This window comes from Mauremys mutica, chromosome 1, assembly GCF_020497125.1.
Source record: "Mauremys mutica isolate MM-2020 ecotype Southern chromosome 1, ASM2049712v1, whole genome shotgun sequence".
Classification (NCBI taxonomy): Eukaryota; Metazoa; Chordata; order Testudines; family Geoemydidae; genus Mauremys; species Mauremys mutica.
In genome coordinates, this window is record NC_059072.1 from 131,068,712 (window position 1) to 131,095,841 (window position 27,130).

Genomic DNA, 27,130 nt, shown 5'->3' on the forward strand with positions numbered 1-27,130 from the left:
TATTAACTATACGGTCATGCATACTTTTATATAAGAACACATATTATATCTTCACGTTTATAAATGTGACAGGCAGTATAGTCCAGTTGATAAGACACTGACCTGGGATTTAGGAGTCCTGGGCTCTATTCCCAGCTAAGACACTGGGCAAGTCATTATACCTTTCTTTGTCCCCATTTTTCTTCCTACCCTTTTTCTGTCTTGCCTGTGTTGGCCCTAATCTTGAATTGAAGGATCGGTACTTAAAAGTGGAAACTGTTCAAAGCAGGGCCTGTCTCTTGTGTTTGTACAGTGTCTAGCACAGTGGGGCCACAATTCTTGGTTGGGACCTCTATGCACTACAGTAACAAATCAGAAATAATAATTATATTATGAGCTGCAAAAAATATTCATAATGGGTAAAAATTTCAAAAGCACCTAACACCTATCATGGATTGGCTAGGTATACAGCGGCCACTGGCACATCCCCAGAATACAAGACATCCCCTCCCCCGCCTGTGTGAGCCCATCTCCACCTGCTTCACTTCACATGAAGGCATCTCCCCTGGCTCTATCCCCATCTGCATCCCCACCCATCACCACCCTCCGGCATCCAATCGATTCCTCTTCCTTCTCCTTTTCAGCGGACAAAGGCACATCGGGTGCTAAGTTCAGGGACAGTGCTCCATGAACTAGGACTGTGTGGCTTAAAACCAGACAAATGGCCTCCCTAGCTAGGTATACTTGGTTTTACTTCAGCTCACTGGGCTGAACTAGATGGCCTCTTGTGGTCCTTTCCAGCCCTAAATTTCCATGTGTCAATGAAGTGACTTAGGAGATCTCCACCAAAAGTGGAATTTGCGGATTCGATAGGTACACAGCAGCCTATACATTAAATTGCAAGTATGTAGAATCCTAACATCCCCCAACATGTGTATTAGGACAAATATGCATGTTTTCTACATCTGTGCTTCACAATCCCTTGGGGTGTGGTTGAATAGAAGTGGGGAGATCAGAGCTCTATATCCCAAATCTTAACTTCCTACCCATCTCAAGTAGACAAGGCCCCATTTACATTTTAAACATCTTTACAGAGTAAACACTTTTTGGTAGAATTGCACATGACCATCTTCAAAGGCACAAGTCAACAGGCTATAGGAAACTTTACACAGCTTTCAGATCAGAAGAAATCCAGAGGCAGAGATGCTATGTGCATTTCTAACATTCAGGAGGGAACTCTGGGTTCACAACTTAATCAATGGGTTACACGTAGAACTGGTAGAAAATTTTGCTTCAAAACATGTTTTTGTATGGAAGAGGTTTGGGTTGAAACAGAAATTTTATGTCAACACCATATTTGGGATTTTAATTGAAAAAGTGCAATTTTTGGCAATCAAAATACTGAAATTTTTGTGGGTTTTGAGCCCATATTTTCCAGTTTTCACTTTTGAACCCCCCCACAACAATCATTTTGGGGGGTTTCTGCAAAACTCCCCCAAATCTGAAGAAAATGTTTGATCAAAATTAATAAAAAAAATGTTGAAAATTTTCCTGGGAAAAATAATTTCCTAACCAGCTCTAATTACACAATTCATCTATGTACAAGCTAGCAAAACAAAACCTAAACAAGTTAATAATATTTCTCATTTTAACTACTCCAGTACACTATGTAGGAAAGAAAACAAGAAAACAGGAATTGCTTAGACAAATGGTTGGAAGGAGGCATAGCTATTTTGTGGCATTCCTCTCAAGTGAAGTGAAAAACATGTCATGCAATGCTCAGTCACCTGTGGCATGGCTTTCACTTTTCTGACATGCATGCGCTATATCTCACAGAAGGCTGCAATCTTTTCTGTTTCTAGTTAGCCTCCATTTAGTTAGGTATTTCAGCTGTATTTTGTAAGTATTGCTCTCTAATAAACGCTGCAGTCTTTTCATAAAAGTAAACTGGGTGTATCGTCAATCTGGGAAGCCTTGTGGCAGAAGGATGGGCACTAGCTCAAATAACACTGTTCTAATGTATTTCATTTCTATCTTGTTTTTATAGTATTCTTCTACAGTCTTTTCAAAATATAGTATTTCATCCCCCCATTCCTTCTTCTGCATACTAGATTATTTGCCTTTGTAAATAGTAGGAAAAGGTTGGACAGACAACTGTAAACCTGAAACTTCCTAACTTTTGTGTTTTTTACTTTGTAACTTAAGTAACATTCTTTTAATGTAGGGTTGGTTGCTGGATGGTTTTTTGGTGTGTGTAATATAAGGTAATATATTGGCTAACCCAGATATTAACACTTTACCAATATATATGCGAAGTGCATAAACACACACAAAAAAGGGAGAGGATGTTGAGATCATTCAGAAGAGGGGAGTATAATTAAGTATAATAGGATGAAATGACATAAGGAAAATTTAAGCTAAATATCAGGAAAGACTTCCTGATGCTAGTCAATATCAGACAGTGGAGTAATCTTCCTAGGAACATGATAAATGCCTATCACTTACTCTATTTAAATTTAGACTAGGTAAAACACTTGTAGATGTACAATAGGAAGCATCCTGTACTATCAGATTAATAGAGAATATCTTTTGAGTCATCCAATTCATTTCTAGACTTTATCATTATTATATAAATTGCTGCTCCTTGATGTGTTCTTCCTCTAGGTTTGCCAGGCGTCTGGTTTTTGAATGGAATGCCCAGTTAAAAAGGGACCCTGGAGACTCCGGGCAGCATCGCTGACCTGGCCATTAAAAGTCCAGTTGGTGTGCAGAGGGGCTAAGGCAGGCTCCCTGACTGCCCTGGCTCTGCACAGCTCCCAGAAGCAGCAGCATGTCTCACTTCTAGGCGCAGGGGTAGTCACGGGGGCTCCACACACTGCCTCTGCCCCAAGCACCAGCTCCGCAGCTTCCATTGGCTGGGAACCATGGCCAATGGGAGCTGCAAGGGCAGCACCTGCAGGCAGTGCATGGAGACCTCTGGCCGCCCGTCCCTAAGCCTAGGAGCCAGACATGCCGTCCACTTCCGGGAGCCATGTGGAGCCAGGGTAGGCAGGGAGTCTGCCTTACCCCCACTGCACCGCCGACTGGGAGCCACCCGAGATAGGCAATGTCTGGCCAGAGCCCACATCCCGAACCTCCTCCCACACCGTAGCCTCCTGCCCCAGGTCAAAACTCCCTCTCACACTCTTAACTCCCTCCCAGAGCTTGCATCCCATCCCCCTGTCCCAGCCCAGAGCCCTCTCTTGAACCCCAAACATCTCATCCCGGCCCCACCCCAAAGCCCACGCCCCAGACAAAGCCCGCATCCCCTACTCCAGCCCTGAGCCCCTCCCACACTCTGAACCTCTCGGCCCCAGTCTGCACCTCATTCCCAGCCCCACCCCAGAGCCTGCACCTCCAGCCAGAGCCCTCACCTCCTCCCGCACCCCACCCCCCCGCCCCAGCCCAGTGAAAATGAGTGAGGTTAGGGGAGAGTGAGCGATGGAGGGAGGGGGGATGGAGTGAGCAGGGCCTCGGAGAAGCGCCTCAGAGAAGGAGCAGGGCAAGGGTTTTTGGTTTTGTGTGATTAGAAAGTTGGCAACCCTAAATTCATCTCCCCCCCCACACACACATACAGTGCTTGTTTAAAAAACAAAGTGAGATAACATTTCCAGAAGTGTTCGCTAATCTGGGGTACCACCCGTTTTTAGTGGACAGTTTGAGACGCCTTGGTCTTTATGTTCAGAGGTGCAGACTAGTCACAGCTCCTACTGATGAAAACCAGGAACAAGAAATCTCAAGTTGGTCACTCAAAAAATGAACAGATTAAATCATTGAAACACTTATGAAACATTTTCTGCAAGGGAATAGTGAATGTCACATCTAAAATGAGGAAGAGAAGAAGAAGAAGTGAAGTGGAAGAAAATGACTTTTTCTAGTTTACTATTTACTAAAGTACTATGCCATACCGCATCAGAACATAATGTACAAGAATGTTAAAAATATGTTTGTTTCTTTTATAAGTGAGAAAAAATACTTATGGGTAGTAACTCGGTATGTGAATTCCTGCCAAACTGCCTGAAAATGATTTGAGCTGGAAGGGATCTGTTACATTTTCACAAGGTAAGCGATAGGACTCAATGTTTAGCACATCTCAAACTATTGCTTCATAAATTATGAAGTTGTTAGAGATTTTTTTCATATCTATTTTGCAGTATTTTTCTAAAGAGAGAATTTGAGCTGGGTGACCTGTGGAGTAGCCCAGACTGCAAAATGCACCTCAAAATCACAGGAAAATATATCAAGCCCAGCACACTACTGTGGGTCACTTGGAGTGAAATGGGCTAATAGAAGACACCACACTTTTCTGTCTTCTTTAAAGCAATTAAAAGTCAATGCAGGTAGACTGCTGTACCTGTAAAGAATTGTTCATTTACATCTGGGATCTCTAAAATAATAGATAAGAAAATAATCTAGGGCTTACTGATTAGATCATTTTGGTCATAATTTAAGTAATCTTGATCCCTTCTTCAACTGAGATGAAGAACAGAAGTACATTGGATTTTGTTACATAGCTGTGTTGTATTTCTGCACCTTCTCCAAAATGTGCGGATGCCAGTATTTGGCCATGAAGTCAAAACAATGTTTATAAAATAACTATGGGACTAATTTAATATGAAATACTGTAAGTATTCTTAGTAACTATTTAAAGGGGATGAAATTTGACCGTGTGTAGAGGGCCAAGGTAAATGGTGAATAGACTCCCATCTAGGTTTGAAAATGGGACTTACGTGGTGCGTAGTCGTTTCTACAAGGGAACTAATTTCATTCAGAAGTGAAAAACACGTTCAGAGGCAAGATGGAGAACAGCCTGTATCTATATAAAATGATGTCTGCTGAGAGGACTTTTTTTTCCTCTGCTGGCAGATTTCTTTTTGATCCCACCTTCCTCATCTTTATCTGGGGGAGGAGGGGTAAAACAGTACTTAAAGAAACACTGACTCCCATATCCCATATATTAACCCATTTTTAAAAGCCAAATTGATCTGAACACATTTAAAGAACATAAGACATAAGAATGGCCATACTGGGTCAGACCAAAGGTCCATCCGGACCAGTATCCTGTCTACTGACAGTGGCCTATGCCAGGTGCCACAGAGGGAGTGAACCTAACAGGTAATGATCAAGTGATCTCTCTCCTGCCATCCATCTCCACCCTCTGACAAATAGAGGCTACGGACACCATCCCTTACCCATCCTGGCTAACAGCCATTAATGGACTTAACCTCCATGAATTTATCCAGTTCTCTTTTAAATGCTGTTATAGTCCTAGCCTCCACAACCTCCTCAGGCAAGGAGTTCCACAGGTTGACTGTGCGCTGTGTGAAGAACAACTTCCTTTTATTTGTTTTAAACCTGCTGCCCATTAATTTCATTTGGTGGCCCTTAGTTCTTATATTAGGGGCACAAGTAAATAACTTTTCTTTATTCACTTCCTCCACACCACTCATGATTTTATATACCTCTATCATATTCCCCCCTTAGTCTCCTCTTTTCCAAGCTAAGGGGGGATATGATAGAGGAATATTTATTAAGCTTCTGAAAGATTCTTCTTCCCCACTTCTAGTTACTGGCTGGAAACAGAATGACACAAAATAAGAAACTCCTGCTAAGTACACCCAAAAGCAGGAAAAAGTGCCAAAAATCTCACAAGAAAGCCTGTTTCTGGTGAGATTTCCAGTTGTGTTGCACACACACAGGCGGGTCTGATGAGGCACCAACCTTTGGATACTTATTTGAGCCCAAACACTGAATCTTTTGTGGCATTATTCTTCCCCTGTGCTCCTGAACGGCCATGGGGATTCTCTGAAGTTGCATTCAAAACCACTGAACTTCATTAGGTGCAAAAGGTCGCTTGTTCCTATTTTACATTTTATTATTTGTACCATCTCATAAGTGTTTGTTTTGTTTAGTAAATATTATTGAATCTCCAATTTCACTTTGAAAATGGGACTTAGGCACTTTTCAGAATTTGACTATTCATTATCCAGGTGACTAAGCATTATCTTTGGCTTTTTAAAATTTCCAGTCTTTAAGGAATTTTGAGTGAAAACAGCCAACAATTACTTCTAATTAACATAAACTATTTCTATCATGTATCGGTAATATCTTGTCCATGTTTATGTCATTCACTAGTGAATGCTGATCTAAAACTAGAACTATAGTATCACACCATGTTTAGTGTTGTCAGTAGTGACAACAGAAATTCAAAAGATGTCTGATCTGAAACTCATTGAGGTCCATCGAAACATTTCCATTGACTTCAATGGGCTTTAGATCAGACCTTAAGATTCTTTGAATAAAGCTGGTAATAAACCACAAAGAAGTCATTGGGAAGGCAACATTCTTTCTGTATTGTTCTTTTCAATACTTTGATTTTCCCTGCGTTTTTATTTGTCGTTTCTTTGCCAGCTACGAATGCAAAAAAATCCAGCAGACTAGAGAATACACCCAAATTGCTGATGAAGGAGTTTCTCAGCAATGTCTTTGCTTGTGAAGACTGCACTGTTTAAAAATTCCTTTTTAATGCAACACTGGACAGCTGTGCCTATGAAAATTCAGGGATCTCAGGTGTCCAGGGTGGATGGGAAAGTGTGAGCGTCTGTCACTGTCAGAAAGGGGCCAACCTACAACCATTTTGCTGAATTCACCTGAATGTTGTTGAATAAAATAGGATTGAAATCAAAACCACTCCTGGTTTTAGTTTGCAAAACTAAAGTCACCCAGTACAGAAAATGAGGTGGGTGAAATCTGGAACTATTTATCTGGACCTAGCCATCATTCTTGAACTTAGGGAGAGGGTTAGATAAAATAAGATGTAGATCAGATCATTTCTGCTCTTTGTCTTGCAAACCCATAACTGAGACAATTAGGTTTTGCAACCTTAAGAACCATGTCCAGTTTTCCCCCTCTCCAGTTGATATTTATGATGCTGCCAGCTCCCCTGTGGTGCTGTCATATCTGACTTCAAGTGGCATAACTTTGTAGAGCTGGCAGGCTATTGCGAGTGGCGTCATTCTTGGCAGCATCACCTTTGAAAGATGGTTACTTCTGAAAAAGTTGTCTCAGAGCAGCCGTTCAGCACTAAGGCTGTTCCATGAATGGATTAGCAGAGGAAGCTGTTTAAGTGATGGGGCTGCAATGTTCTTGTCTGGAACAGCAAGCATCACTTGCATAAAATATCTCCAGGAGCCCTGGTGATCCTAAGTCTGCTCTCAAATTAGGCTGGGCATCATAATCAGGTCTGAAGATGGACTTACCAGAATTTTTCTTTGTATTACTGGATGTTTGTGTAAACTAATAAATTCGCCAAAGACAAAAAACAGAATATGAATTCAAAGTGAAGGGCAAGATTTTTCATTACAAAAAATTGTAGCAGACCCTAGTTTGAATTGAAATCCTCCCACCGCTCCTCACTCTCCAGGATGGGGTTTTCAGACCATGTTACTAGCATAGGGTCTCACTGCCAAACATGAGGGCTCCTGGTAGTCCAGTGATACCTTACAGGCCCCACTCTTCCCAAAAAATTCTTTGCTTCTAATGTAGTGCCTGCTTGTGAGCTGCCTGGAATGGAGCTGATTACAGCTCCCAGACAGCCACTGGGGCAGGTTTGGCCCCAAACGGCTTTATTTCAACACTTGTTTAAATCCCTAAAGCTATTTGAGATCATCCAAATAGGCAAAATAGGTTGGAGGAGCTAGGATTTAGGGACTAAACTTTAGTAGCCTCGTCTGTGGGACCTGATGCTTAATGAAGCATGGATGGAGGGTACCCAGCTTCACAAAATCCTTGGAACGTTATCTCCCAGTTATGCTCTTTACAGTCAAATGTCTCTCTCGCTCTCTGCCTTAGATACAAAAAGTTGTCTCATAAAACATATTTCAGTCACCTCCAATGCTATGTTCAAGTAATACAAATTATAGCTCTAATCTGGTAATATTAAACCCAAAGTTAAAAAAACAAAAAACAAAAACCCTGAAGCCTCACAACATTTTCAAAAACTCAGCTTGCACAATGCACTTAAAAAAAAAAACTCATGGTGCAAACGCACATAAATGTGTGCAAGCTAGCTAATTTTTTTCCCTACAGCCCAAACAACAATTTAGCTATGAGGCAGAAGAGCATACTGCGTATTCCACTTTGCTGCAAGTTCTCTGCAGTGGTCAGACTTTAAAAGTTTCTTCCATTTTGAGACATATTCATGTTTCTTGTGTTATTTTTCATTTTAACTATAGGGTAATATGTGTAAAAATTTTCAAAAACACCTAAGTGATTTAGGGGCTTAAATCACATTTTGAAAAGCAACTAGACATTCAGAATCCTAAATACCACTGACTTTCAGTGAGACTGATGCTTCTGAGTGCCTAAAGTCACTTTGTAAAAATAGGACTTAGGTGCTTTTGAAAATGTTGATCCTAAATCCAAACCCATAGAATCTTTCTAAAAGGAAGAGACCTTTTTAAGTGTAAATGATGTATATCCAAGCCCAGCCATAAATGGTTTAGAAAGCAGTTTGGTATGGCAAATCTTATAGTAGGAGAAGTTTTCAGGCATTTTTGCCCTTGTACACATTTTTAACAGCTGTACTCAGTTTCTGTTTAATTCCAGCAGCCCTACATGAATGCCAAGTACCAATCCTTCTGCAGCTATACTGGGCCTATTAACTGCATCCAGCAATTGACTGTATGATTGGTCTACATTAGTCTACCAACAGTTATTTCTACTGAATGATGGAGCCATTCATTTTATACAAAATATATAGTCATCATACCTGGAAGAAAAAGGCCAGGCTTCCCTAAGGAGTGATCCAGTCTGAAAAGAAAACAGACAATCATTTTAGTTTGCAAGCAGCAGAATTATCAAACAACTTATTGTTTGCTGCTTGGAATAGTACACATGCATATTTTACATGCAAGAACAGTAGTTTTAAACCAACAGCAAGGCAAGTGAAAATACTGGTCTTGCATGACTGGATTTACATACAGTCAGCAGTCTCGCCCTTTATACATTGTTATTTGTTGGAATAAAGCTGCATTGTTACTGTGGTTTTCATGAACACTGATATTTTACTTATTTCTTCTGTTTTTGTTTTATAGTTAAAGCAATTTAGACCTGTATTACACTGAATCCAGTAACTACGAATATCCAGATAAAACGGCTTTCTTAATATTCATAACTGTTCCCTGAATCACACAGAGACAGGGTGTGTTTTTTTAAATCATTTTATTTTGAATAAGTGGACCCTATCCTGCTCAATAGGAATTTTGCCTCAGTGGGTGAAAGATCTGGTTCTGGTGTCCTCAGGAATTCATCAATGCACTACAAAGAAAAAAGTCAAACCTATGCTGAAAGCCAGAAGTACATTTTTAAGGCAAAATTTCACGATTGATTCAATAGTTGAGAAAGTATGTGATAGAAAAGTAGGCAAGACAGAGGAGTAATTGTGGGAGAGGAAAGGGGAAGAAGAGAAGATTCAGATAGACAGGCAAGCACGGGTGAAATAATGATTTCTCCCAACCATGGAGAGGCATAGAGAGGGGCTAGAAAGGGAAGTCATTATTGGAAGAGTTTTTCTTTTGTGAGAACTGGTCAGAAATGCTCATAACCCAGGGCTGCCCGGGGGGAGGGGCAAGTGGGGCAATTTGCCCCAGGCCCCGGGCCCCACAGGGGCCCCGCGAGCCCTGGCCCGGCGGCGGTCCAGGTCTTCGGCGGCATTTCAGCAGTGGGGGGCTCTTCAGTGCTGCCAAAGACGCGGAGCAACTGAAGGCCCCCCGCCACCGAAATGCCGCCGAAGACCCGGACTGTCCCTGGGTGAGTACAAGCATCGCAGCTCCCCCGCTTTGTCCCAGGCCCCCCGAATCCTCTGGGCAGCCCTGTCATAACCTGCACTAAATTTCACACTATTTACCTCAATTTCTTTTCTTCCCTTTTGATTCTTTGCTGAGGATGTTGACAAAAATTTTGAACTTTGTTAAGAAAAGGGTTAAAAACTGACTAAGTCAAACCTTGCAGATATCATGCTCCCAGCTTGCAATTTTTGACAATTACTGTTCATTAAGTACACTTCTCTTCTAAAGCCAGCCAGCACCGGAGAAATCAAATATTTGATTAGATAGACAGGGCATACCTTCGTTGAAGTTCTTTTATGCGAACCATCATATTAAGGTGTCCTTGAGAGTACTGTTCAATTACATCGCGTACATCATATGGTTTTCGAGCTTGCTGTGAAAGGAGTAATATGAGAGACTGTGTAATAACCCTTGTTTTACATCACTCATTTATATCAGTTGGACCATCCGTTTTGATCCTCTAGAGCTTTTGTTGTTTTGGAAAGTTATCTGTAATAACTGAAAAATATGATATTCCTGGAAATTATAGGAGTGCATATTCAGCACAGGAACATAGCTGAGCGATACCCATTACTGTCAATAAGAGTTACGCCTTTACACTATCACATGCTGAGAAAAATATCGGTGCATCATAGTCCATTTTAAGCACAGAAAGCCATGGCATATAACTGAATGAAGGTTACATGTGTGACTTTCTTCAGCTTATTACAGAACCATATAGACGTCATTCTGTTATAATCCTCAACAGTAGAGAGAAGCCAAATTCATAAAGCTTGGAGCCAGATTCAAACTCTTCCAAACTTTGGGGATGCTTAGTGACAGGGTTTTGGTCTAGATCATCGGTGAGACAGGAGCTTCCTCAAAGCTTAACTGTATTTGGATCTGGAGTTGGTTTGGGCCCATATCTACCTAACATTTCTAGATGCAAAAAGGAACAACTAAGATTAAAAACAGAAGTGAAGCTACAAAGGCAAAAAGGCTAAAACTCCAGGGTTTCTCTGACTTCTCCCTTTTCTAAGCCTGAGTCCAGCTGCTGCTGCTAACCGCCAATTGATGGCTATGGCTAGTGAGACACCGTTTTAAAAATAAGCTTGGGTAATTTGCATGAAATGCTGTGATTATAAAAGGTGCAGTATGGACAAATTAGGGGAGGAAAAAGCTGATCTGCTTTTGAAAATAGAAGCATTTTCAGAGCCATCGGCCCAGTGGGAAATATGGGGCAAGATGTCTTCCTTTTGGCTTTGGATCAAGAAAAAAAAGGTACACGGCAAATCTAGTAATTGAAAATAACTGAAAACAGCTCATTAGTCATCTTGTTGTCTGTTTCCACTCTGCCACAGCTTCAGCCAGAGCCATTAGCATGCACCATTGCACACATGCACAGAACACCTACAGTATGTGCTGGAGTCATGCTTGGAAGGCAGCCATATAGACATTTCAAATAAAAAGCATGCAACTGGAGTGGAAACAAATCCTGTAAAATGAAGAAGCAAAAACTCTTAATGACAAAATACGCTCCTCGTGCTCTTCAGTCAGTAGTTACCTGTAGCATTGCTTTCAACAGAGCTTAGAGTTTTGTTGTGTGTGTGCGTGTGTGTGTGTTTAAAGCTTTCAATTTACTGCCAGCCCCACACACACACACACACCCCGCTTTCTCAGCTACATTTGTAGTAGACGCTGACACATCACTATTTCTGGCCAGAAAAGCAGGCTATTGTCTTCCCCCAGAGAAACAGTGCCAATATCACTCTTTGGATTGACTGGCAGGGGTGCTTTGAGTGCATTTTCTTCTCTCTTCTTTTGGGCACTCTCTATTTACAGATGATGCACAGCCCAGAGCCTAAATGTACTAGGTTTTTTGTTTTTATTTTTAAATATGTGTTACCATGTGCATAATTAATTCTTCTCATTCCCAATAAAATTTCACTTCCCCTCCCTAAAACCCTCTTTATCCCTGCTACCAAATCATCAGCACTAAAGCCTTGTGTTGTAAAGTACTCTACATTGAATGCTGCCTGAGCCCAGTCTAAAGTTTGGAAAGAATCAAGATTAAAAAAAAAATCCCTCTACTTCTATTCTTTTTCTTCCATTTTCCCAATAGCCCTCCTTAGACCTGAACATCTTATGCCCTTGCCAACTTCTGGCACAGCATCCACAGACGTGCCTCGACTAAACACAATCTCTTCTCAAGTTCTGACTGAAAAATACTACAATATACAGTACAACTAGGGGAAGGATATAATGGAGACCCCCAGGAAAATTTGACAAATTTGGCAAAACTCCCTGAGCCCAAGTAATCAGGGCCAGCCTTACGGATGGGCGACGTGGTCAGGGTGGTGCAGTGGCCAAGAGGTAAGAAGTGGGGCGGGCCTGGGGTGCGAGGCTGCAGAAGGGATTTCGGGGCAATGGGCAGGGGGGAGACAGTGTAGCCCAGGGGTGATGGGGTGGATGGATGGGGAGGCAGTGGGGCCAGGGATGATGGGGGGATGAGGGGAAGGCTGGGGGAAGCAGTGTGGCTCAGGGGCAATGCGGGGCGGGCAGGGAGGCAGCAGGGGAGCCAAAATACAAGTTCACCTAGGGCACCATTTTCCCTAAGGCTGGCCCTGCAAATAATTCTCAGACTCCCTGTTACTGGACTCCTTTCCCCCTTAAGTTATCCTTGGTCCAGGTCATTTGGACTCAACATTCTAAATCCATCTCAAATTCTGTGTCTTTTGAGTATAGACATCCAAGCACATCTGAAACTCAAGTCATCTGTATCTGAATTCCCCAAATCTATCTCACACTCGGGTCTACCTTAGCCTATGTTTTGTGGCCATAAGGTCATGTGAATATTGATTTCCCAAACTCATCTAATACACAAAGACTTCTAGGCTAGGATATCTTTAGAAAAGTTACATACTCAGGTCCTTTGGTTCTGAACATTGGAATCTCATCTCACATTTCTGTCCCTTGTGATTACATATTAGGGCTTAAGTCAAACCTGCTTGAAACCTATTCTCTCCATACTCCATATTCTCTCTTTTTTATATCATCTCAAAATAGTATGAAAACTATGAACTAATGCAATGTGTGGGAAACTTGTAGCCAGATTATCGGAAATAATTAGTCTCCACATATTTTATTGAACTTCGTGGGTGCTGGAGCACTTTTGAAAATCAGGTCACTAGTTACTGCAAGAAGAATATCATAATTAAATTAACAATAAAGTGCTATTGTAATGGGAAATTAGAGAATTAGATCTGAGGCAGGTGAATGAAAAAGATTTCTCAAAGTGACACGTGATTTTGGGTGCTTCAAATTTTGGATGAATAACTTGAGAGTCCGTAAAGAAAGTGAATGTTCAGAAAAATCGATGCTCAGTACTTTCTGAAAATCAGGCCCCCTTTAAGATGTCTCAAGTTGGGCATTCAAAACCATTAGTCATTTTGGAAAAGCTTGATCATGATTTTCAAAGCAACATTGTATTATATACTACTAAAACAATTAAATCTATTTTGTTGCACTCAAACTATTCTCCAGTCTTTTTTTCAGACGTTTACTAGATGATCATCATATATAATACATATACAACTGCATTGTAGCAGGACCCTCTATGTAGTCTTTTCTGTTATTGAACACTACACATGAGCATATTGATTGTTTTATTCAAGAGGAAAAAAAGCTGATATTTTTTCAATTACTCTGGAAATTAAAGGTACAACAAAAAAAGATGAATGAAAAAGAATGATGGGGCTGATTCTAGAAATGCTGAATGCTTGAGTGTTCTGGAACACTACCCTGATGTTAACTAGGAGTTCTATACACATTGTGAAATTTGCCCTTATGTAGAAGGCAAGCATGAGGCCTAGTGTTTAAGTACATAGGCCTTTTCCCAGCCCTGTGCTCAAGGGCAAACTGTACCCACTGAGCATTTTCAAAGTCCAACCCATTGTCCCCCCCTCACTTATCTTTCTTATTTGTCCCTACTGTTAACATTGCTGCTTACCTGAAATTTTCTTCTGGCCACAAAATATTGCATTCTCCTTATGACTTTGACAGCTATTCGGTGTGCTTCAGTTAACCTGCCGAATAAAACAAACAAAAAGAAAAAGAAAAAAAGAAAAATAACAGAAGATGACTGTAAGCAATGAAATACAACGTCTTCTACAATGCAAATTTATAACACAGTACATTTAGCACACGTCTCTTTTGTTCCATTGCCTTGCCTTCTTCTATAGTTCTGGCTCTAAGTATAATAAATTGATAAGAGAGACAGTAGAAGCAGGTGTACAAAGATAAAATGTGTGGGGGATTAGACAGGATTACTGTCATTGCATATAACTGGCATCAGTTCGAAGAATGTGAAATGTTTTTAGAACCATGACCACATTCCTTATTTTGCTTTTATTGAATGGTTGCCCATGAGCTCCAGAGCATGGAAATTAAGTCCTTTGAAAAGTGCTTTGATTCTTCGGAGGAGGGGGGAGGAGAAGGCAAATAACAAACCACAAGATTTGAAACAAGCCTAACACAACACACATACATATATTACGTACTATGTGTGTGTGTACCTGTATGAACAAATACATAGACGGTCACACACACACACACACATATAATAGTTACACACACATAACAATATCATATTGCACACAATATATTTAGCAAATATCATCCTCCCAATCATTCAAAATTGGTGAGATGAGCAAAGTTATATTTATCCTCCCAAGCTAGCGACAGTGCTCAGAGGGCAATACTCTATGTTGACATCATCATTGACATCTGATGACAGCCTCGAAAAGGCCAGCCAGCATGGTGACTGGATCCGCCAAATATCCTGAAAGCAGAGCCAACTGCCTCTCCCCTACTGTCACTCATTGGGGAAAGGAGCCAGCAGGCAGCCCTGGTTTCTCCAGCTCTGAAGTGCTCCTTTACAGAGTGAAGGCCTTAAAGACGTAATGATTTCAGTGCATTACAAAAGAAATAGTGCCCATACCAAAGTAGCACTTTAAAATTGTTCTTTGATTAAATCATTCCTGTTGATTGGGCAATGTACCACAATCTGAGGAATATATTTTTTTAAACCTCATGGAAATATTTTACTGTTATTTCTATCTAAGCAAGTCACTATTTGCAGTTTGAAAATATATATTTATACACAGAGTGTCTGTATGAAATGTGTGTATATACAATATAACCCCCGCTCTCCCTCCCCCAGCACATTGTATATACATAAACACACAGAGAGAACATTGCAGAGTCAAAAAACTAAGCAAGTGAGCTGGATTCCAAAACTTCTTGTGTGTCATCAACAGAATCGTTACGTTCCAATCATTACATTTGTGTAAACCCATTAAACAAGTGCCACTGACAGCTTACTAGTAGTTTGGCCTACAGGACCTTTATTATGACAAAAGGAAAGCACTGAGCTTGGCTCACAGAGCTCCAGCTAAGATTGTATGGCTTGTGATTAAGAGGGAAATGTCTTTTTGTCTGTAAACTGAGTACATTTGATATAGAAATAGTTGACAGTTATTAAACACAATGCAATTTTTAAAAGAGTAGAACCACAGAACCCTAAATATTACCTACAGGTAAAGACAGCCTGAAACAAACATCTAGATCCGAATATCCTGAGATCTGTATGCACCTATAGGGTTCATTTAGCGCAATCCAAGGAAATGGGTTCTGCAGGGTAAAACAGCTCCAAACAGATACAGCCAATAGAAAACAGACATGAGTGAAGTCCTTGAAGTCCAACTGTCCCCATGTCGGCAAAGATCTGTTCCCTACGGTACATTCTCTAGTGCACTGTCCAGTTTTTAAATGTCCCAAGTGATCAAGTTGGCCTTTGGAGGCTATTACACAATTTAACAGACCCCACTATTAGAAAACGGTATTTATTTATGCAATAAAGAGAAACGCCAGATTATAACACAAAGACATTCAGCATGGGGTTTTCAAACGCACTCAGCATTGACCGGAGACTCTGCTCCTAATGATAAAAACTCCTATGGACTTCAGTGGGAGCAAGGAGGGGCTGAGTGCTTTTGAAAATCCCATCTGTGTTTGGAGAGCTAATTATTGTTCATATTAAATGATCCCTAGCTGTAAAACAGAAGCATAAACCTATGAAATTCTATTTTAGTGGGGAAAAACTACAGCATGAAGAGGTGCACCACCTGCAGAGCTGAGCTATGTATGTTATTTGAATTACCCCAATAAATCCACAGACACACACTGTCTCCAGAAGATACACATTTAACTGCTACACCCTAGTGGTGAGTGATATTCTTTTCTTAAAAATCATGTTACCCTTGTATGCTAGGTAACTACACCCAACATTGATTTTGAACAGAGAAACATCTGTTATGGGGTTAGATGATGCAGATGGATCTAAACTGTACTGTAAGTCACATACCTCACAGTTTTGTAAGGAAACAGGCCCGACGGTGCCAGAACCAGGGGAAGGGAAGCAAGGGACCATGCCCTCCCCCACTTTTTAACATGGGCATAGTTTGGGGGACAGGAGGTGGTGTTTCCCACCCAGACTGCAAGCCTCAAGTAAGTGCGGAGCAGCACCAGTAGGGGCTGCACCTTTGCCCACTGGCCCCTAAACTATGCCCATGTTAAAAAGCAGGGAGGCATGGTCCCATGGCCTTCCTAGTTCCGGCACCAGTGGCCCCCCTTTTCTACAAAGGTTCCAGTGCCCTGGAACAGGCTCATCTACTAAGTTAGGAATTCTCCAGCTTTGATCACTTTGAGTCACAGCTTAAAATGTTTTTTGCAGTTAGGACTAAATTGTGGCTATTAAGTACTGCATAAGGGCTGATGCAGAGCCCGGCAGGGCCGGTGCAACCATTTAGGCGACCTAGCCTGGGAGGTGGGAGAAGTGAAGCAGCCACGGTGTGCTTGGGGAAGAGGCGGGGCAGGGGTGAGCTGCTTCACTTCTCCCGCCTCCCAGGGTGCGGTGCCAATCAGCTTAGGTGCCGCAAGCCTGGGAGGCGGGAGAAGTGAAGCAGCCATGGCGTGGCTAAGCTGGGGCGGGGGGGCGGGGTGCCTCAGGGCGGAGGGTGAGGAGCTGCCGCAAGGGAGGCACCTCAGGGCGGAGGAGGGGAGCTGCCACGGGGGGAGGACCTCAGGGCGGGAGTGCGGGGGGGGGAGGGTGCAAGGTGGAAGTTTCACCTAGGGTGCGAAACATCCTTGCTCCGGCCCTGGAGGGCATCTTTTAACTGTTTCTTCTCTGTCCCCCAGTGGTGAACCTGAACTATTTCTTGTACTGTCCCCGCCCTGCACTTGCATATGCACACACACGGGCATACATACATGCATACATACACGGGCAAAGGACAATCTGGTCTTTCACTTAATATTAGATATTTAAATTACTTGGCTTTAATATAGCCTTCTGCACAAATCTGTAATGACAGACTCATTTCTGTAAACATTATGCATGTGTAAAGTACCTTTCACCCAAGGATCTCAGAGGCACTCTACAATACAAAACATTAATTAACCTCGTAACCCCTTTCTCTAAGCATTGTTATTATTATCCCTATTTAGACTGAGACACAGAGCTTAAGTCTGTTATCCAAATGTACACTGTGAGTCAGTGGCAGATCTAAGAACAGAACGTCAGAGTCCTGATTCCCAGTCCTCTGCTTTAAGCTCTAATTCAGGAAATCATTTAAGCAGGTGCTCAAGTCCCCTTGACTTGTTAAGCACATGCTTAAATATTCTCCTGAATAAGGATGCTTTCCTGTAACAAGGCTTTAAATGACTATATGACACACCTTTCATAATCGAGATTTACTTTTAATTAAAATCCTTTATATTTCTTTCTGTTATTTACTCTTGTAATTGTAGCCTTTTTCAGTCAAGGTTTTTTATTTGATATTGTGAATAGTTCTGAAAAAGCAGCTGTGGGTTACTGTCTAAGAAGAGAACTTTAAGATTTTTTATAAAGGAATTTTATATCAGGGATCACTGATGAAACTGGGTCCCAAATGTGTCATATGTAGTCAATTCATGTACTAAAAGTAATTATTTGGGCCAATCAAAACTAGATCTGTCCTGATTTTTTTCAGTACTCATTTTCAATTTTTCTATAAAAACCAATCAGTCCAGAGTAAATACCTTTATGTATATATTCCTTAGGGATGACAAGGAAGCTCTGAGCACTCCCAGAAATCATTTATCCAGCTACTTAACATTAAATGTAAAAAAGAAACAGTCAATAGCCCCATCATTAATGCAAACTTAAGCATCAACAGCAAAATTAACTTTTATACATTGTACATCCTGTAAATTTTATAATATGCAATTTGTGATAAAAATCTGAACCAGTCTAGGACCTTCATGGTTGTTACTATGCTGGACACCTTGGCCCCTCTGAGCTTCTAAGTGACAGCAGGCACAAAATCAATCCAAGACACAGGACATGAGCACTTGAGCTAAATAAGAATAAAAATCTGTGTTAACTGTCAGCATTATAGTGCCTATGAAACTGTTGAAAAGTTTTGATTCTATCCAGTGGAGGGCAATGACATACATATAGATGATACTGAGCATGCTATGAAGTTGTTTTGTAATTTGCTCAGACATTTTTATGTTCAAAACCAAGCAAAAGCAACAGTCCTCATTAAGCACTCAGGTCCAGGCTGAGTCAAGTTTTGAACTAGTTATTTTTTGCAAGAGTCTAATTCAAAAGACTGTGGTTAGAATTTTATCATCAGGCAAAAGTGTATTTTTTCCACTCTCTCAAACTCAGAAACAGCTGAAGGATTTTGTTGAAGCCTTCCCCAAAACATTTGCATTTTGGCATAGAATAACAAAGGAAAATTTCAGTCCAAGTGGTGACAGTATTGGAAAGTTATGAGCACATAAAAACAAGAGCCAATAACGGAAACTTTTTGCATCCTTAACTATAATGGGTACTACCAAGTGTCTACTGCAGTAATATAGACTTGGATCTATAAATAGAACCTGACATCATCTTAAGGTATGTCCTTGAGACAGGCCCAAAGCCTCCGGCTAATTTGCACAACAGTGTCCCTTACCTCTTTGCAAATTGGCTACTTCACAAGCCAACCAGTTTTAAGGACACTCATACCTATTGTGAGGGGGTGGGGAGGAGGGACTCATATAGATCCAAGAACCTCTCTCCCACCAGCAGGGCCGGCTCTAGACCCCAGCGCGCCAAGCAGGCGCGTGGGGCGGCCCTTTCCCTGGGGGGCGGCATTTGGCTCCGGTGGACCTGCCGCAGGCATGCCTGCGGGAGGTCCACCGGAGGCCGGGACGAGCGGACCTGCCGCAGGCATGACTGCGGCGGGTCCCCTCTTCCCGCGGCTCCAGTTGAGCTCCCGCTGCTTGGGGCAGCCTATTTTCTAGAGCCGCCCCTGCCCACCAGGCACTGCCTGTGGTGCTGCTAGCACACAGATGCGGTAGGTTGGGGAAAGAGAGAAGGGGGATAGGGGTGAAACTGAGATCTTTATTTTATGAGCAAACTGTTCTGCAAAACTTCGATGTTGAGTGGCTGTGCCTTTCGCCAACAACTAATCTGGTGGATAAGGGGCAAAGGGCCCCCGCTTTACTGGCTGACATAGTTTTCCCCTCTTTAGGATTTGAGTACATCTGTGTGGCTGCAGAGCCTGGCTGGACCGCACAGCTGTTACAGGCTCCGTGCCAGGGAGGTACCCTGGCCCCAAGTTTGGATCCTTAACATGTGGCACAGAGAGTATTATGAAAAGTTGCTACTTTTAAGTTAGAAAACTTGGACACGATAAACATTTTTAAATAAAGAAAGGAAGTAGGCCAAGTCAAAGAAGCTGAGCATTTTCAATTTAAAAATTTAAGCTGATGGGGGAAGAGGTAGATAATCAAATCCAAAACTCCTTTGGACACTATTCATGAACTTTTTGTTAATACCACTCGGTTAAAAATATAGCGTAGCCAGCTCAAGCCCCCTTTTTTCATAATTTACATCCAGTCTGATGTGCATTGAAACAGTCAAGTAATATTTGTAGGTGAAAAAGAGGGTTTACAGTAGACATGGGAAGGACCCTAAACTAGAGAAGTACTAGAGAATTATTCCATTCTAATGCTGAAGCACAATGTGAGTCTCAAAAGCACTGTTGGTTATTGCTTTCACTGTGTATGCACCTTTCAATCTGGAAGGTTTTTATCCTTAGCATTCACTTAAATGTAGAAATAAAGGAAGGGCTTTATCCAGGATGTACTGTTTTTATGGCCGCAGATAGTGAAATATGCATTCCACAGTGATTTTTCTGCAGTTTATTCAGGTGTCGTGAATTAAAGGAGTTATTTAATGTAACCTACTACTTTGATCAAGTACTGTGGAAAATAAAGGCCACTTCATCTAGGTTAATTATAGCGCTCTGACCCAATTTGCAAAACTGGTTTGAGGATACAGTACCATATTTACTCAGATTACTGCAGCGATTAATTCATTTCTTACGTATGGCTGCTTAACAGCAAATATGAAAAAACATCATGCTAGCGCTGTCTTTATACTGGGTCTTTGAATAATGCTGTAACTCCTGCCTGCAACAGAAATATGATATCTTTTCTGGAGTGTTTCACCTGTTTTTTTAAGCCAACACATAGACTAGGTAAGGGATTGCAACTGAAAAATAAAGGAGTATTTTGAACTGCTCATTCCTATATTTGCCTTTTTGTTCTCCCACCATGTTTTACAAAAAGTATCTACTTTCATTCACTGTAGCTGTGAAAGGGCTTTGAATCGCAGTCATTGCTGTAATTTTTCCTCACATATAAAATTGCCAAATACAGACGAATATTTTATTAGCTAAAACAGAAAGGAGTGGTAGTGACCCAATGAATGGAAGAGACAAGGTAGATGACCATATGTGGAAGCTGCGGGATGTACATGATCCTGGAGCAGGTACCCAAAAAGTACTTTGTTTGTATGGATTGGCTCCAGATAGAGCTGATGGAAGAGAAGATCCAAGGTTTGGAGATGCAGGTGGAAACTATCATTGAGTTTTGAAAGGGATTTAAACAGATGATGGAGGGAAAACAAGAGGTGGCAGAAAGAAAAACTCAAGACTCAAATGCAAGCTGGACTGGAGAACTGTGAGGGGAGACTGCCAGGTGAGGAAAGTGGCCAGTGGAAGCACGTGACTATGAGAACCAAGCAGAGGAAAAGACCAGCTAGCAAAGGAGAAACAGAGTTCAGGTTTTCTGAGTTGGAAAATGAAGAAGGGGTACAGCAGGCAGTAACAGAAGATGGGAGGGCAAGGGAGAAAAGAAACACAGCTAGTGCCCTCAGAAGAGGGGGAGAGTCAATGTAGATACCCAGAATGCAGAGCCCCAGGAGGATACAGGTTGACTCACAGAAGATTGCAATGGAGAACAAAAGACAAGAGGACTTGCAGACAGAAAGAACAGGAGGAAGGCCAGAGAATTGTACCAACACCAGGAAGAGGCCAGTTTATGTGACTGGTGACTCCCTACTAAGAACAGCAGACAGGCCTGTCACCAGAGCTGATCAGGAGAACAGAAGGGTGTGCTGTCTGCCAGGAGCTAAAACACAGGATATGGACCTGAGGCTGAAGAGGATCCTAATGGGAGCAGAAAAAAATACACTGATTCTTCTTCACATGAGAACAAATAATACTGCCAAATTCTTCCTGGAATGCATGAAGGGAGACTATACCAGGTTAGAGAGGTTGCTTAAAGAAACTGAGGCTCAGGTGATCATCAATGGGATTTTACCCTTCCCTAGAGAAGGAGAATGAAGGTGAGACAAGATGATGATGATCAACAGATGGCTCCGGCAGTCATGCTATAATGAGGGCTTTGGGATGTTTGACCACTGGGGAGGCATTCATGGACAGAGGACTGTTCTCATACGATGGACTCCACCTGAGTAGCAGGGAAATAGACTTCTGGGATGGAGGTTGGCACAACTCACTAAAAGAGCTGTAAACTAGGAATTTGGGGAAGACGGCTGGGAGATGCTCATGTAATCTCCATGCTTGATTCTAATATTGACTGGAAAATCAAGTAAGAAAGAATACAGCAGTGGAGAAAGGAAGCACAAGGGGTAGAAAAAAGGAAAGGTAATGCCAGTACCAATTAATCTAACAGTCAGGTAGGCAATAATGGCAGTAGAATGACTGTACCCAGTCAGGTGAGGAATCTTGGCAAAGCCAAGCAGAAACTACTAAGATGTCTCTATCTCAATGCAAGGAGCCTGAGTAATAAACTGGAGGAACTAGAACTGGTGCAGGAAGTGAAGCCAGATATTATTGAGGTAACAGAAACATGGTGGAATAAAAGTCATGACTGGAGTACAGGGATTGAAGGGTATCTGCTGTACAGGAAAGATAGAAATAAAGGAAAAGGTGTGGTGTAGCATTGTATATGAATTATGAGGTAGACTGTGAAAAAATGAAAATGGATGGAACAGATAAAATAGACTGGGTAAAAATCTCTTTGGGGAAGAAAGTTACTAGACCTTCCACTGGGATAGTGTTTGGGATATGCTACAGACTCCAGGACCTGTCGTGGATATGGATGGAAACCTCTTTAATGTTTTTAATGAAATAAATACTACTGGGAATTGTGTGATTATGGGAGACTAACTTCCCAGATGTAGATTGGAGGACAAGTGCTACCAATAATAGTAGGGCCCAGATTTTTCTAGATGTAATAGCTGACAGATTTATTTACCAAATAGTCTCCAAACCAACAAAAGGTGATGCCATTTTAGATTTGATATTGGAGAGTAGTGAGCACTGATTGTTAGGAGACAACCTGGATTCTAGTGATCATGAGCTAATTCAGTTTAAACTAAGTGGAAGGATAAACAAAAATAGATCTGCAACTAGGGTCCCTGATTTCAAAAGGGAAATCTTAAAAAAATTAAAGGGATGGAGTTAGGGAGGTGGACTGGACTGAAGAACTCAAGGATCTTAATGAGTAGGAGGCTTGGAATTATTTAAAATCAAAGTTGCAGAAACTATCTGAAGCCTAAATCCAAGAAAGGGAAAAAAAAATCAGAGAAGGGATGCAGACCAAGCACCTCAAACAGGTGATTAAAAGAAAGCAGAAAGCCTACAAGGAATGAAAGACAGGACAGATCAGCAAGGAAAGCTAGCTCTTGGAGGTCAGAAAGTGTATTGATAAAGTAAAAACTGCCAAAATCCAAGCAGAGTTGGACTTTGCAAAGGGAATGAAAACCAATAGTAATAGATTTTTTATATATAAATAATTAAATAAGAGGTGGGACTGCTAAGAAGTACTGAGGATGGGGTAGAGATTAAGGATAATCTAGGCATGGCCCAACACCTAAACAAATACTTTACCTCAGTTTTTAATAAGGCTAACGAGGAGTTTAGGACAGCGGCAGGGTGGCTAATGGGAATGAGGATATGGAAGTAGAAATTATCACATCTGAGGTGGAGGTCCAACTCAAAGAGCTTAATGGGACTAAATTGGGGCCCCCAGATCATCTTGATCCAAGAATATTAAAGGAACTGACCCTTGAAATTGCAAGATCAATAGCAAGAATTTTCAATGAATCTGTAAACTCGGGGGTGGTACCCTATGCCTGGAGAATTGATAACATACCTGTTTTTAAGAGAAGAAAAAGAAGTGATCCAGGAAACCACAAGCCTGTTAGTTTGACCTCAATTGTATGAAAGATCTCGGAACAACTTTTGAAAGAAAAAGTAGTTAAGGACTAGAGGTAAACGGTAATTGGGATAAAATACAACATGGTTTTACAAAAGACAGATTGCGCCAGACCAACTTGATTGCCTCCTTTTAGAAGATAACTGATTTTTTAGACAAAGGAAATGCAGTAGATCTAATCTACCTGGATTTCAGTAACACATTTGATACGATTCCACAGGGGAAATTATAAATTAAATTGGAGAATATGGGGATTAATATGAGAACTGAAAGGTGGATAAGGAACTAGTTAAAGGGGAGACTACAAAGGATCACACTGAAAGGTGAACTGTCAGGCTGGAGGGAGGTTACTAGTGGAGTTCCTCTGGGATTGGTCTTGGGACCAGTGTTATTTAACATTTTTATTAATGACCTTGACAGAAAAAGTGGGAGTGTGTTAATAAGATCTGCAGATGACACAAAGTTTGCAGGTATTGCCAATACCGAGGAGGACTGGAATACCTTATAAGAAGATCTGGATGACCTTGAAAACTGGAGTAATAGAAATGGGATGAAATTCAATACTTCAAAGTGTAAGTTCATGCACTTAGATCTAACAACAAGAATTTTTGCTATAAGTTGGGGATTTATCAGTTGGAAGCAACAGAAGAAGAGCAACAGAATGACTATGAGCTGCCAATGTGATATGGCTGTTAAAAAGGCTAATGCAGTCGTTGGATGCATCAGGCAAGATATTTCCATTATAAAAAGGGAAGTGTTTGTACCATTGTACAGGACACTGGTGAGACCTCATTTGGAATACTCCATGCAATTCTGGTCTCCCATGTTTAAGAAAGGTGAATTCAAACTGGAACAGGTGCAGAGATGGGCTACAAGGATGATCCAAGGAATAGAAAACCTACCTTATAAGAGGAGAATGGAGAGGGGTAAATAGTGGTGTCCCCCAGGGATCTGTACTCAGGGCCGTCCTTAGGATTTATGGTGCCCTAGGCGGGATTATTAAACTGGTGCCCCTGTGCCTGTCTTGCTCTTAGCAAGACAAACATAAGCTTACACTACTGGAAAACTTGCCACATACATGTTATTAAAACCAGTTTAACTTAATTAAGCACACTGTAATGCTGATGGACTAGCACTAAAGAAGTAGCACTATAGAAAAAATTCTGATTTGACAGAATGATGCAAATAATATATATTTTTTAATTTGTCAACATTTTATTGGAAATTTCTATGAAGAGGTATTGAAACAAGGATTTGTTTTTAATTAAAAGCAATCTTTCTGGCTTTTTTGGCTGCAAAATCAGTAATGTCATCGTATGACAAACACAAAGTGATGTCTTGTTCAATTGCAAGAATAGTGAGACTAGTCAAGTGTTCCTGACTCCTTGTAGAGCGGAGATAGTTTTTAATGAGCTTTAGTTTTGAGAAACTCTGTTCTCCTGATGCTACTGTTACAGGAATTGTCAGTAGAATATGAGTGGCAATGTACACATTAGGATATATGTCAACAAGTTTGCTGGTATGAGTAAACTGTACAATGTCCATCATCCATTTTGCATGTGGCAACACTGATGACAGTGTACTCAATTCTTCGTACAGTTCAAGTCCGTTTAAATCAAAACGATCGCCGTGCTTCAGGAAGCTCTCTAGGTCAGGGGCCCCAACGCGGTGCCCGAGGGTGCCATGGCGCTCACAGGGGCCTCTCAGTGCACCTGCATACTGGCCGGCGGATGAGCATCCGCCGAAATGGCACTGAAATTCGGCGGCATTTCGGCAGCGACGCCTCTGGATGACGCCGCTTGCTGCCAACAAGCATCATCATCCAGAGGCGTCGCTGCTGAAATGCTGCCGTAATTCAGCGGCATTTTGGCGGATGCTCGTCCACCGCCACGGTCCTTCGTCTGGCGGGTAAAGGTTGGGGACCACAGCTCTATGTTCTTGCACTTTGTCATTAGTTGCTCTTGTTTTCCTATTTCGTTGAATTTAGTCCTGCTCAGCCCACCTACCGGCTGAGTGAATGGAATCCGAGGCCGACAGCGGGTTGAGTGGCTCAGCCAGGGTATCAGCCGCCGGCCTGCTCAGCCCGCTGCCAGCCTGGGGTTCCTTGAGCCGCTCAGCCCACCGCTGCATGCCATCAAAAATCAGCTCGCGTGCCACCTTTGGCACATGTGCCGTAGGTTGCCAACCCCTGCTCTATACATTAGTAAGGAGATGACCATATTACAGTTGTTGGAGGGCTCTATTTAGCAGTAACAGGGCTATAGGAAAGTCAGTCAACATTCTTTGTTTCTCTGATGAAAATGGGCCCACTCCCTTCCCCATACCAAACTTGTCACAAATAATTGTCAACAACTTAATTTTCTGTTTTTGGCGAATATATTGATTTTTTTAAAAAAAAATATTGAAATTGAATTCAGGATTGTTAGCAAGCATTTTTGGTGAACAAATTTGTTAAATGACAATCTAAATGGCAATGCAGTACTGCTTTCATGCTTGGCTCACCCCCCAGCCTGCTAGTCCAACAGCTGCACTAAAGGAGGAGATAGGTGGAAAACTGCAGGACCCCAAAATCCACCTCTTGGGGTGCAGAGTGGCAACAGCAGCAGCAAACCCTCAGGTCCGATCACACGCCAATGGGCACCACTGCCAGCCCAACAGACCATGGTGAAGTTAGCATAGCATCTGATCTCAGGGACGGGGCACCCATGGAGCCACAGCAGCTCATCCTGCCCTGTGCAGCTCCCCCTGAATGAGATGGATCACTGCCAGCCTGGGGGAGAGACACGCTCCCCAGCTAGGGTGACCAGATCCAGATGTCCTGATTTTATAGGGCTAGTCCCGATATTTGGGGCTTTGTCTTATATAGGTACCAATTACCCCCACCTAGGGTGAACAGACAGCAAATGTGAAAAATCGGGATGGGGGTTGGGGGGAATAGGAGCCTATATAAGAAAAAGACCCAAAAATCGGGACTGTCCCTATAAAATGGGACATCTGGTCACCCTACAGGTGAGTTCCTTCCCCCACTCCTTCCCAGAGACCCCAGCAGCCAATCCCCTCCCTCAGACTGTGCTGCATTCAGCTCTGCCTAGGACCCAGCAGCCCTGCTCTTACATGCTCCACTGCTTCCCGTCTGTCTGGGCCGGGCAGAGCAGTGCCCCCAGACCTAGTGGTGCCCTAGACGGCTGCCTGTTCTGCCTATGGCTAAGGATGGCCCTGTCTGTACTGGGCCCAGTCCTATTTAACATATTCATAAACAATCTGGAAAAAGGGGTAAACAGTGAGGTGGCAAAATTTGCAGATGATACAAAACTACTCAAGATAGCTAAGTCCCAGGCATACTGTGAAGAGCTACAAAAGGATCTCACAAAACTGGGTGACTGGGCAACAAAATGGCAGATGAAATTTAATGTTGATAAATGCAAAGTAATGCACATTGGAAAACATAATCCTAACTATACATATACAATAATAGGGTCTAAATTCATAGATTCATAGATTCTAGGACTGGAAGGGACCTTGAGAGGTCATCGAGTCCAGTCCCCTGTCCTCATGGCAGGACCAAATACTGTCTAGACCATCCCGGATAGACATTTATCTAA

At 42.0% G+C, this 27,130-nt stretch overlaps 1 protein-coding gene across 1 annotated transcript in view; it reads right to left on the bottom strand.

Moving 5' to 3' along the window:
• The window catches only part of LOC123354280 (potassium voltage-gated channel subfamily KQT member 1-like), an 824,442-nt gene that overhangs the window by 289,053 nt on the left and 508,259 nt on the right, over window positions 1-27,130 (bottom strand). Inside the window, exons 18-20 of the mRNA XM_044996134.1 lie at window positions 13,855-13,930; window positions 10,145-10,239; window positions 8,789-8,829 (exon numbers count right to left, since the gene is read on the bottom strand). Coding sequence (XP_044852069.1) covers window positions 8,789-8,829; window positions 10,145-10,239; window positions 13,855-13,930 — 212 coding nt within the window. The remainder of the gene's footprint in view (window positions 1-8,788; window positions 8,830-10,144; window positions 10,240-13,854; window positions 13,931-27,130) is intronic.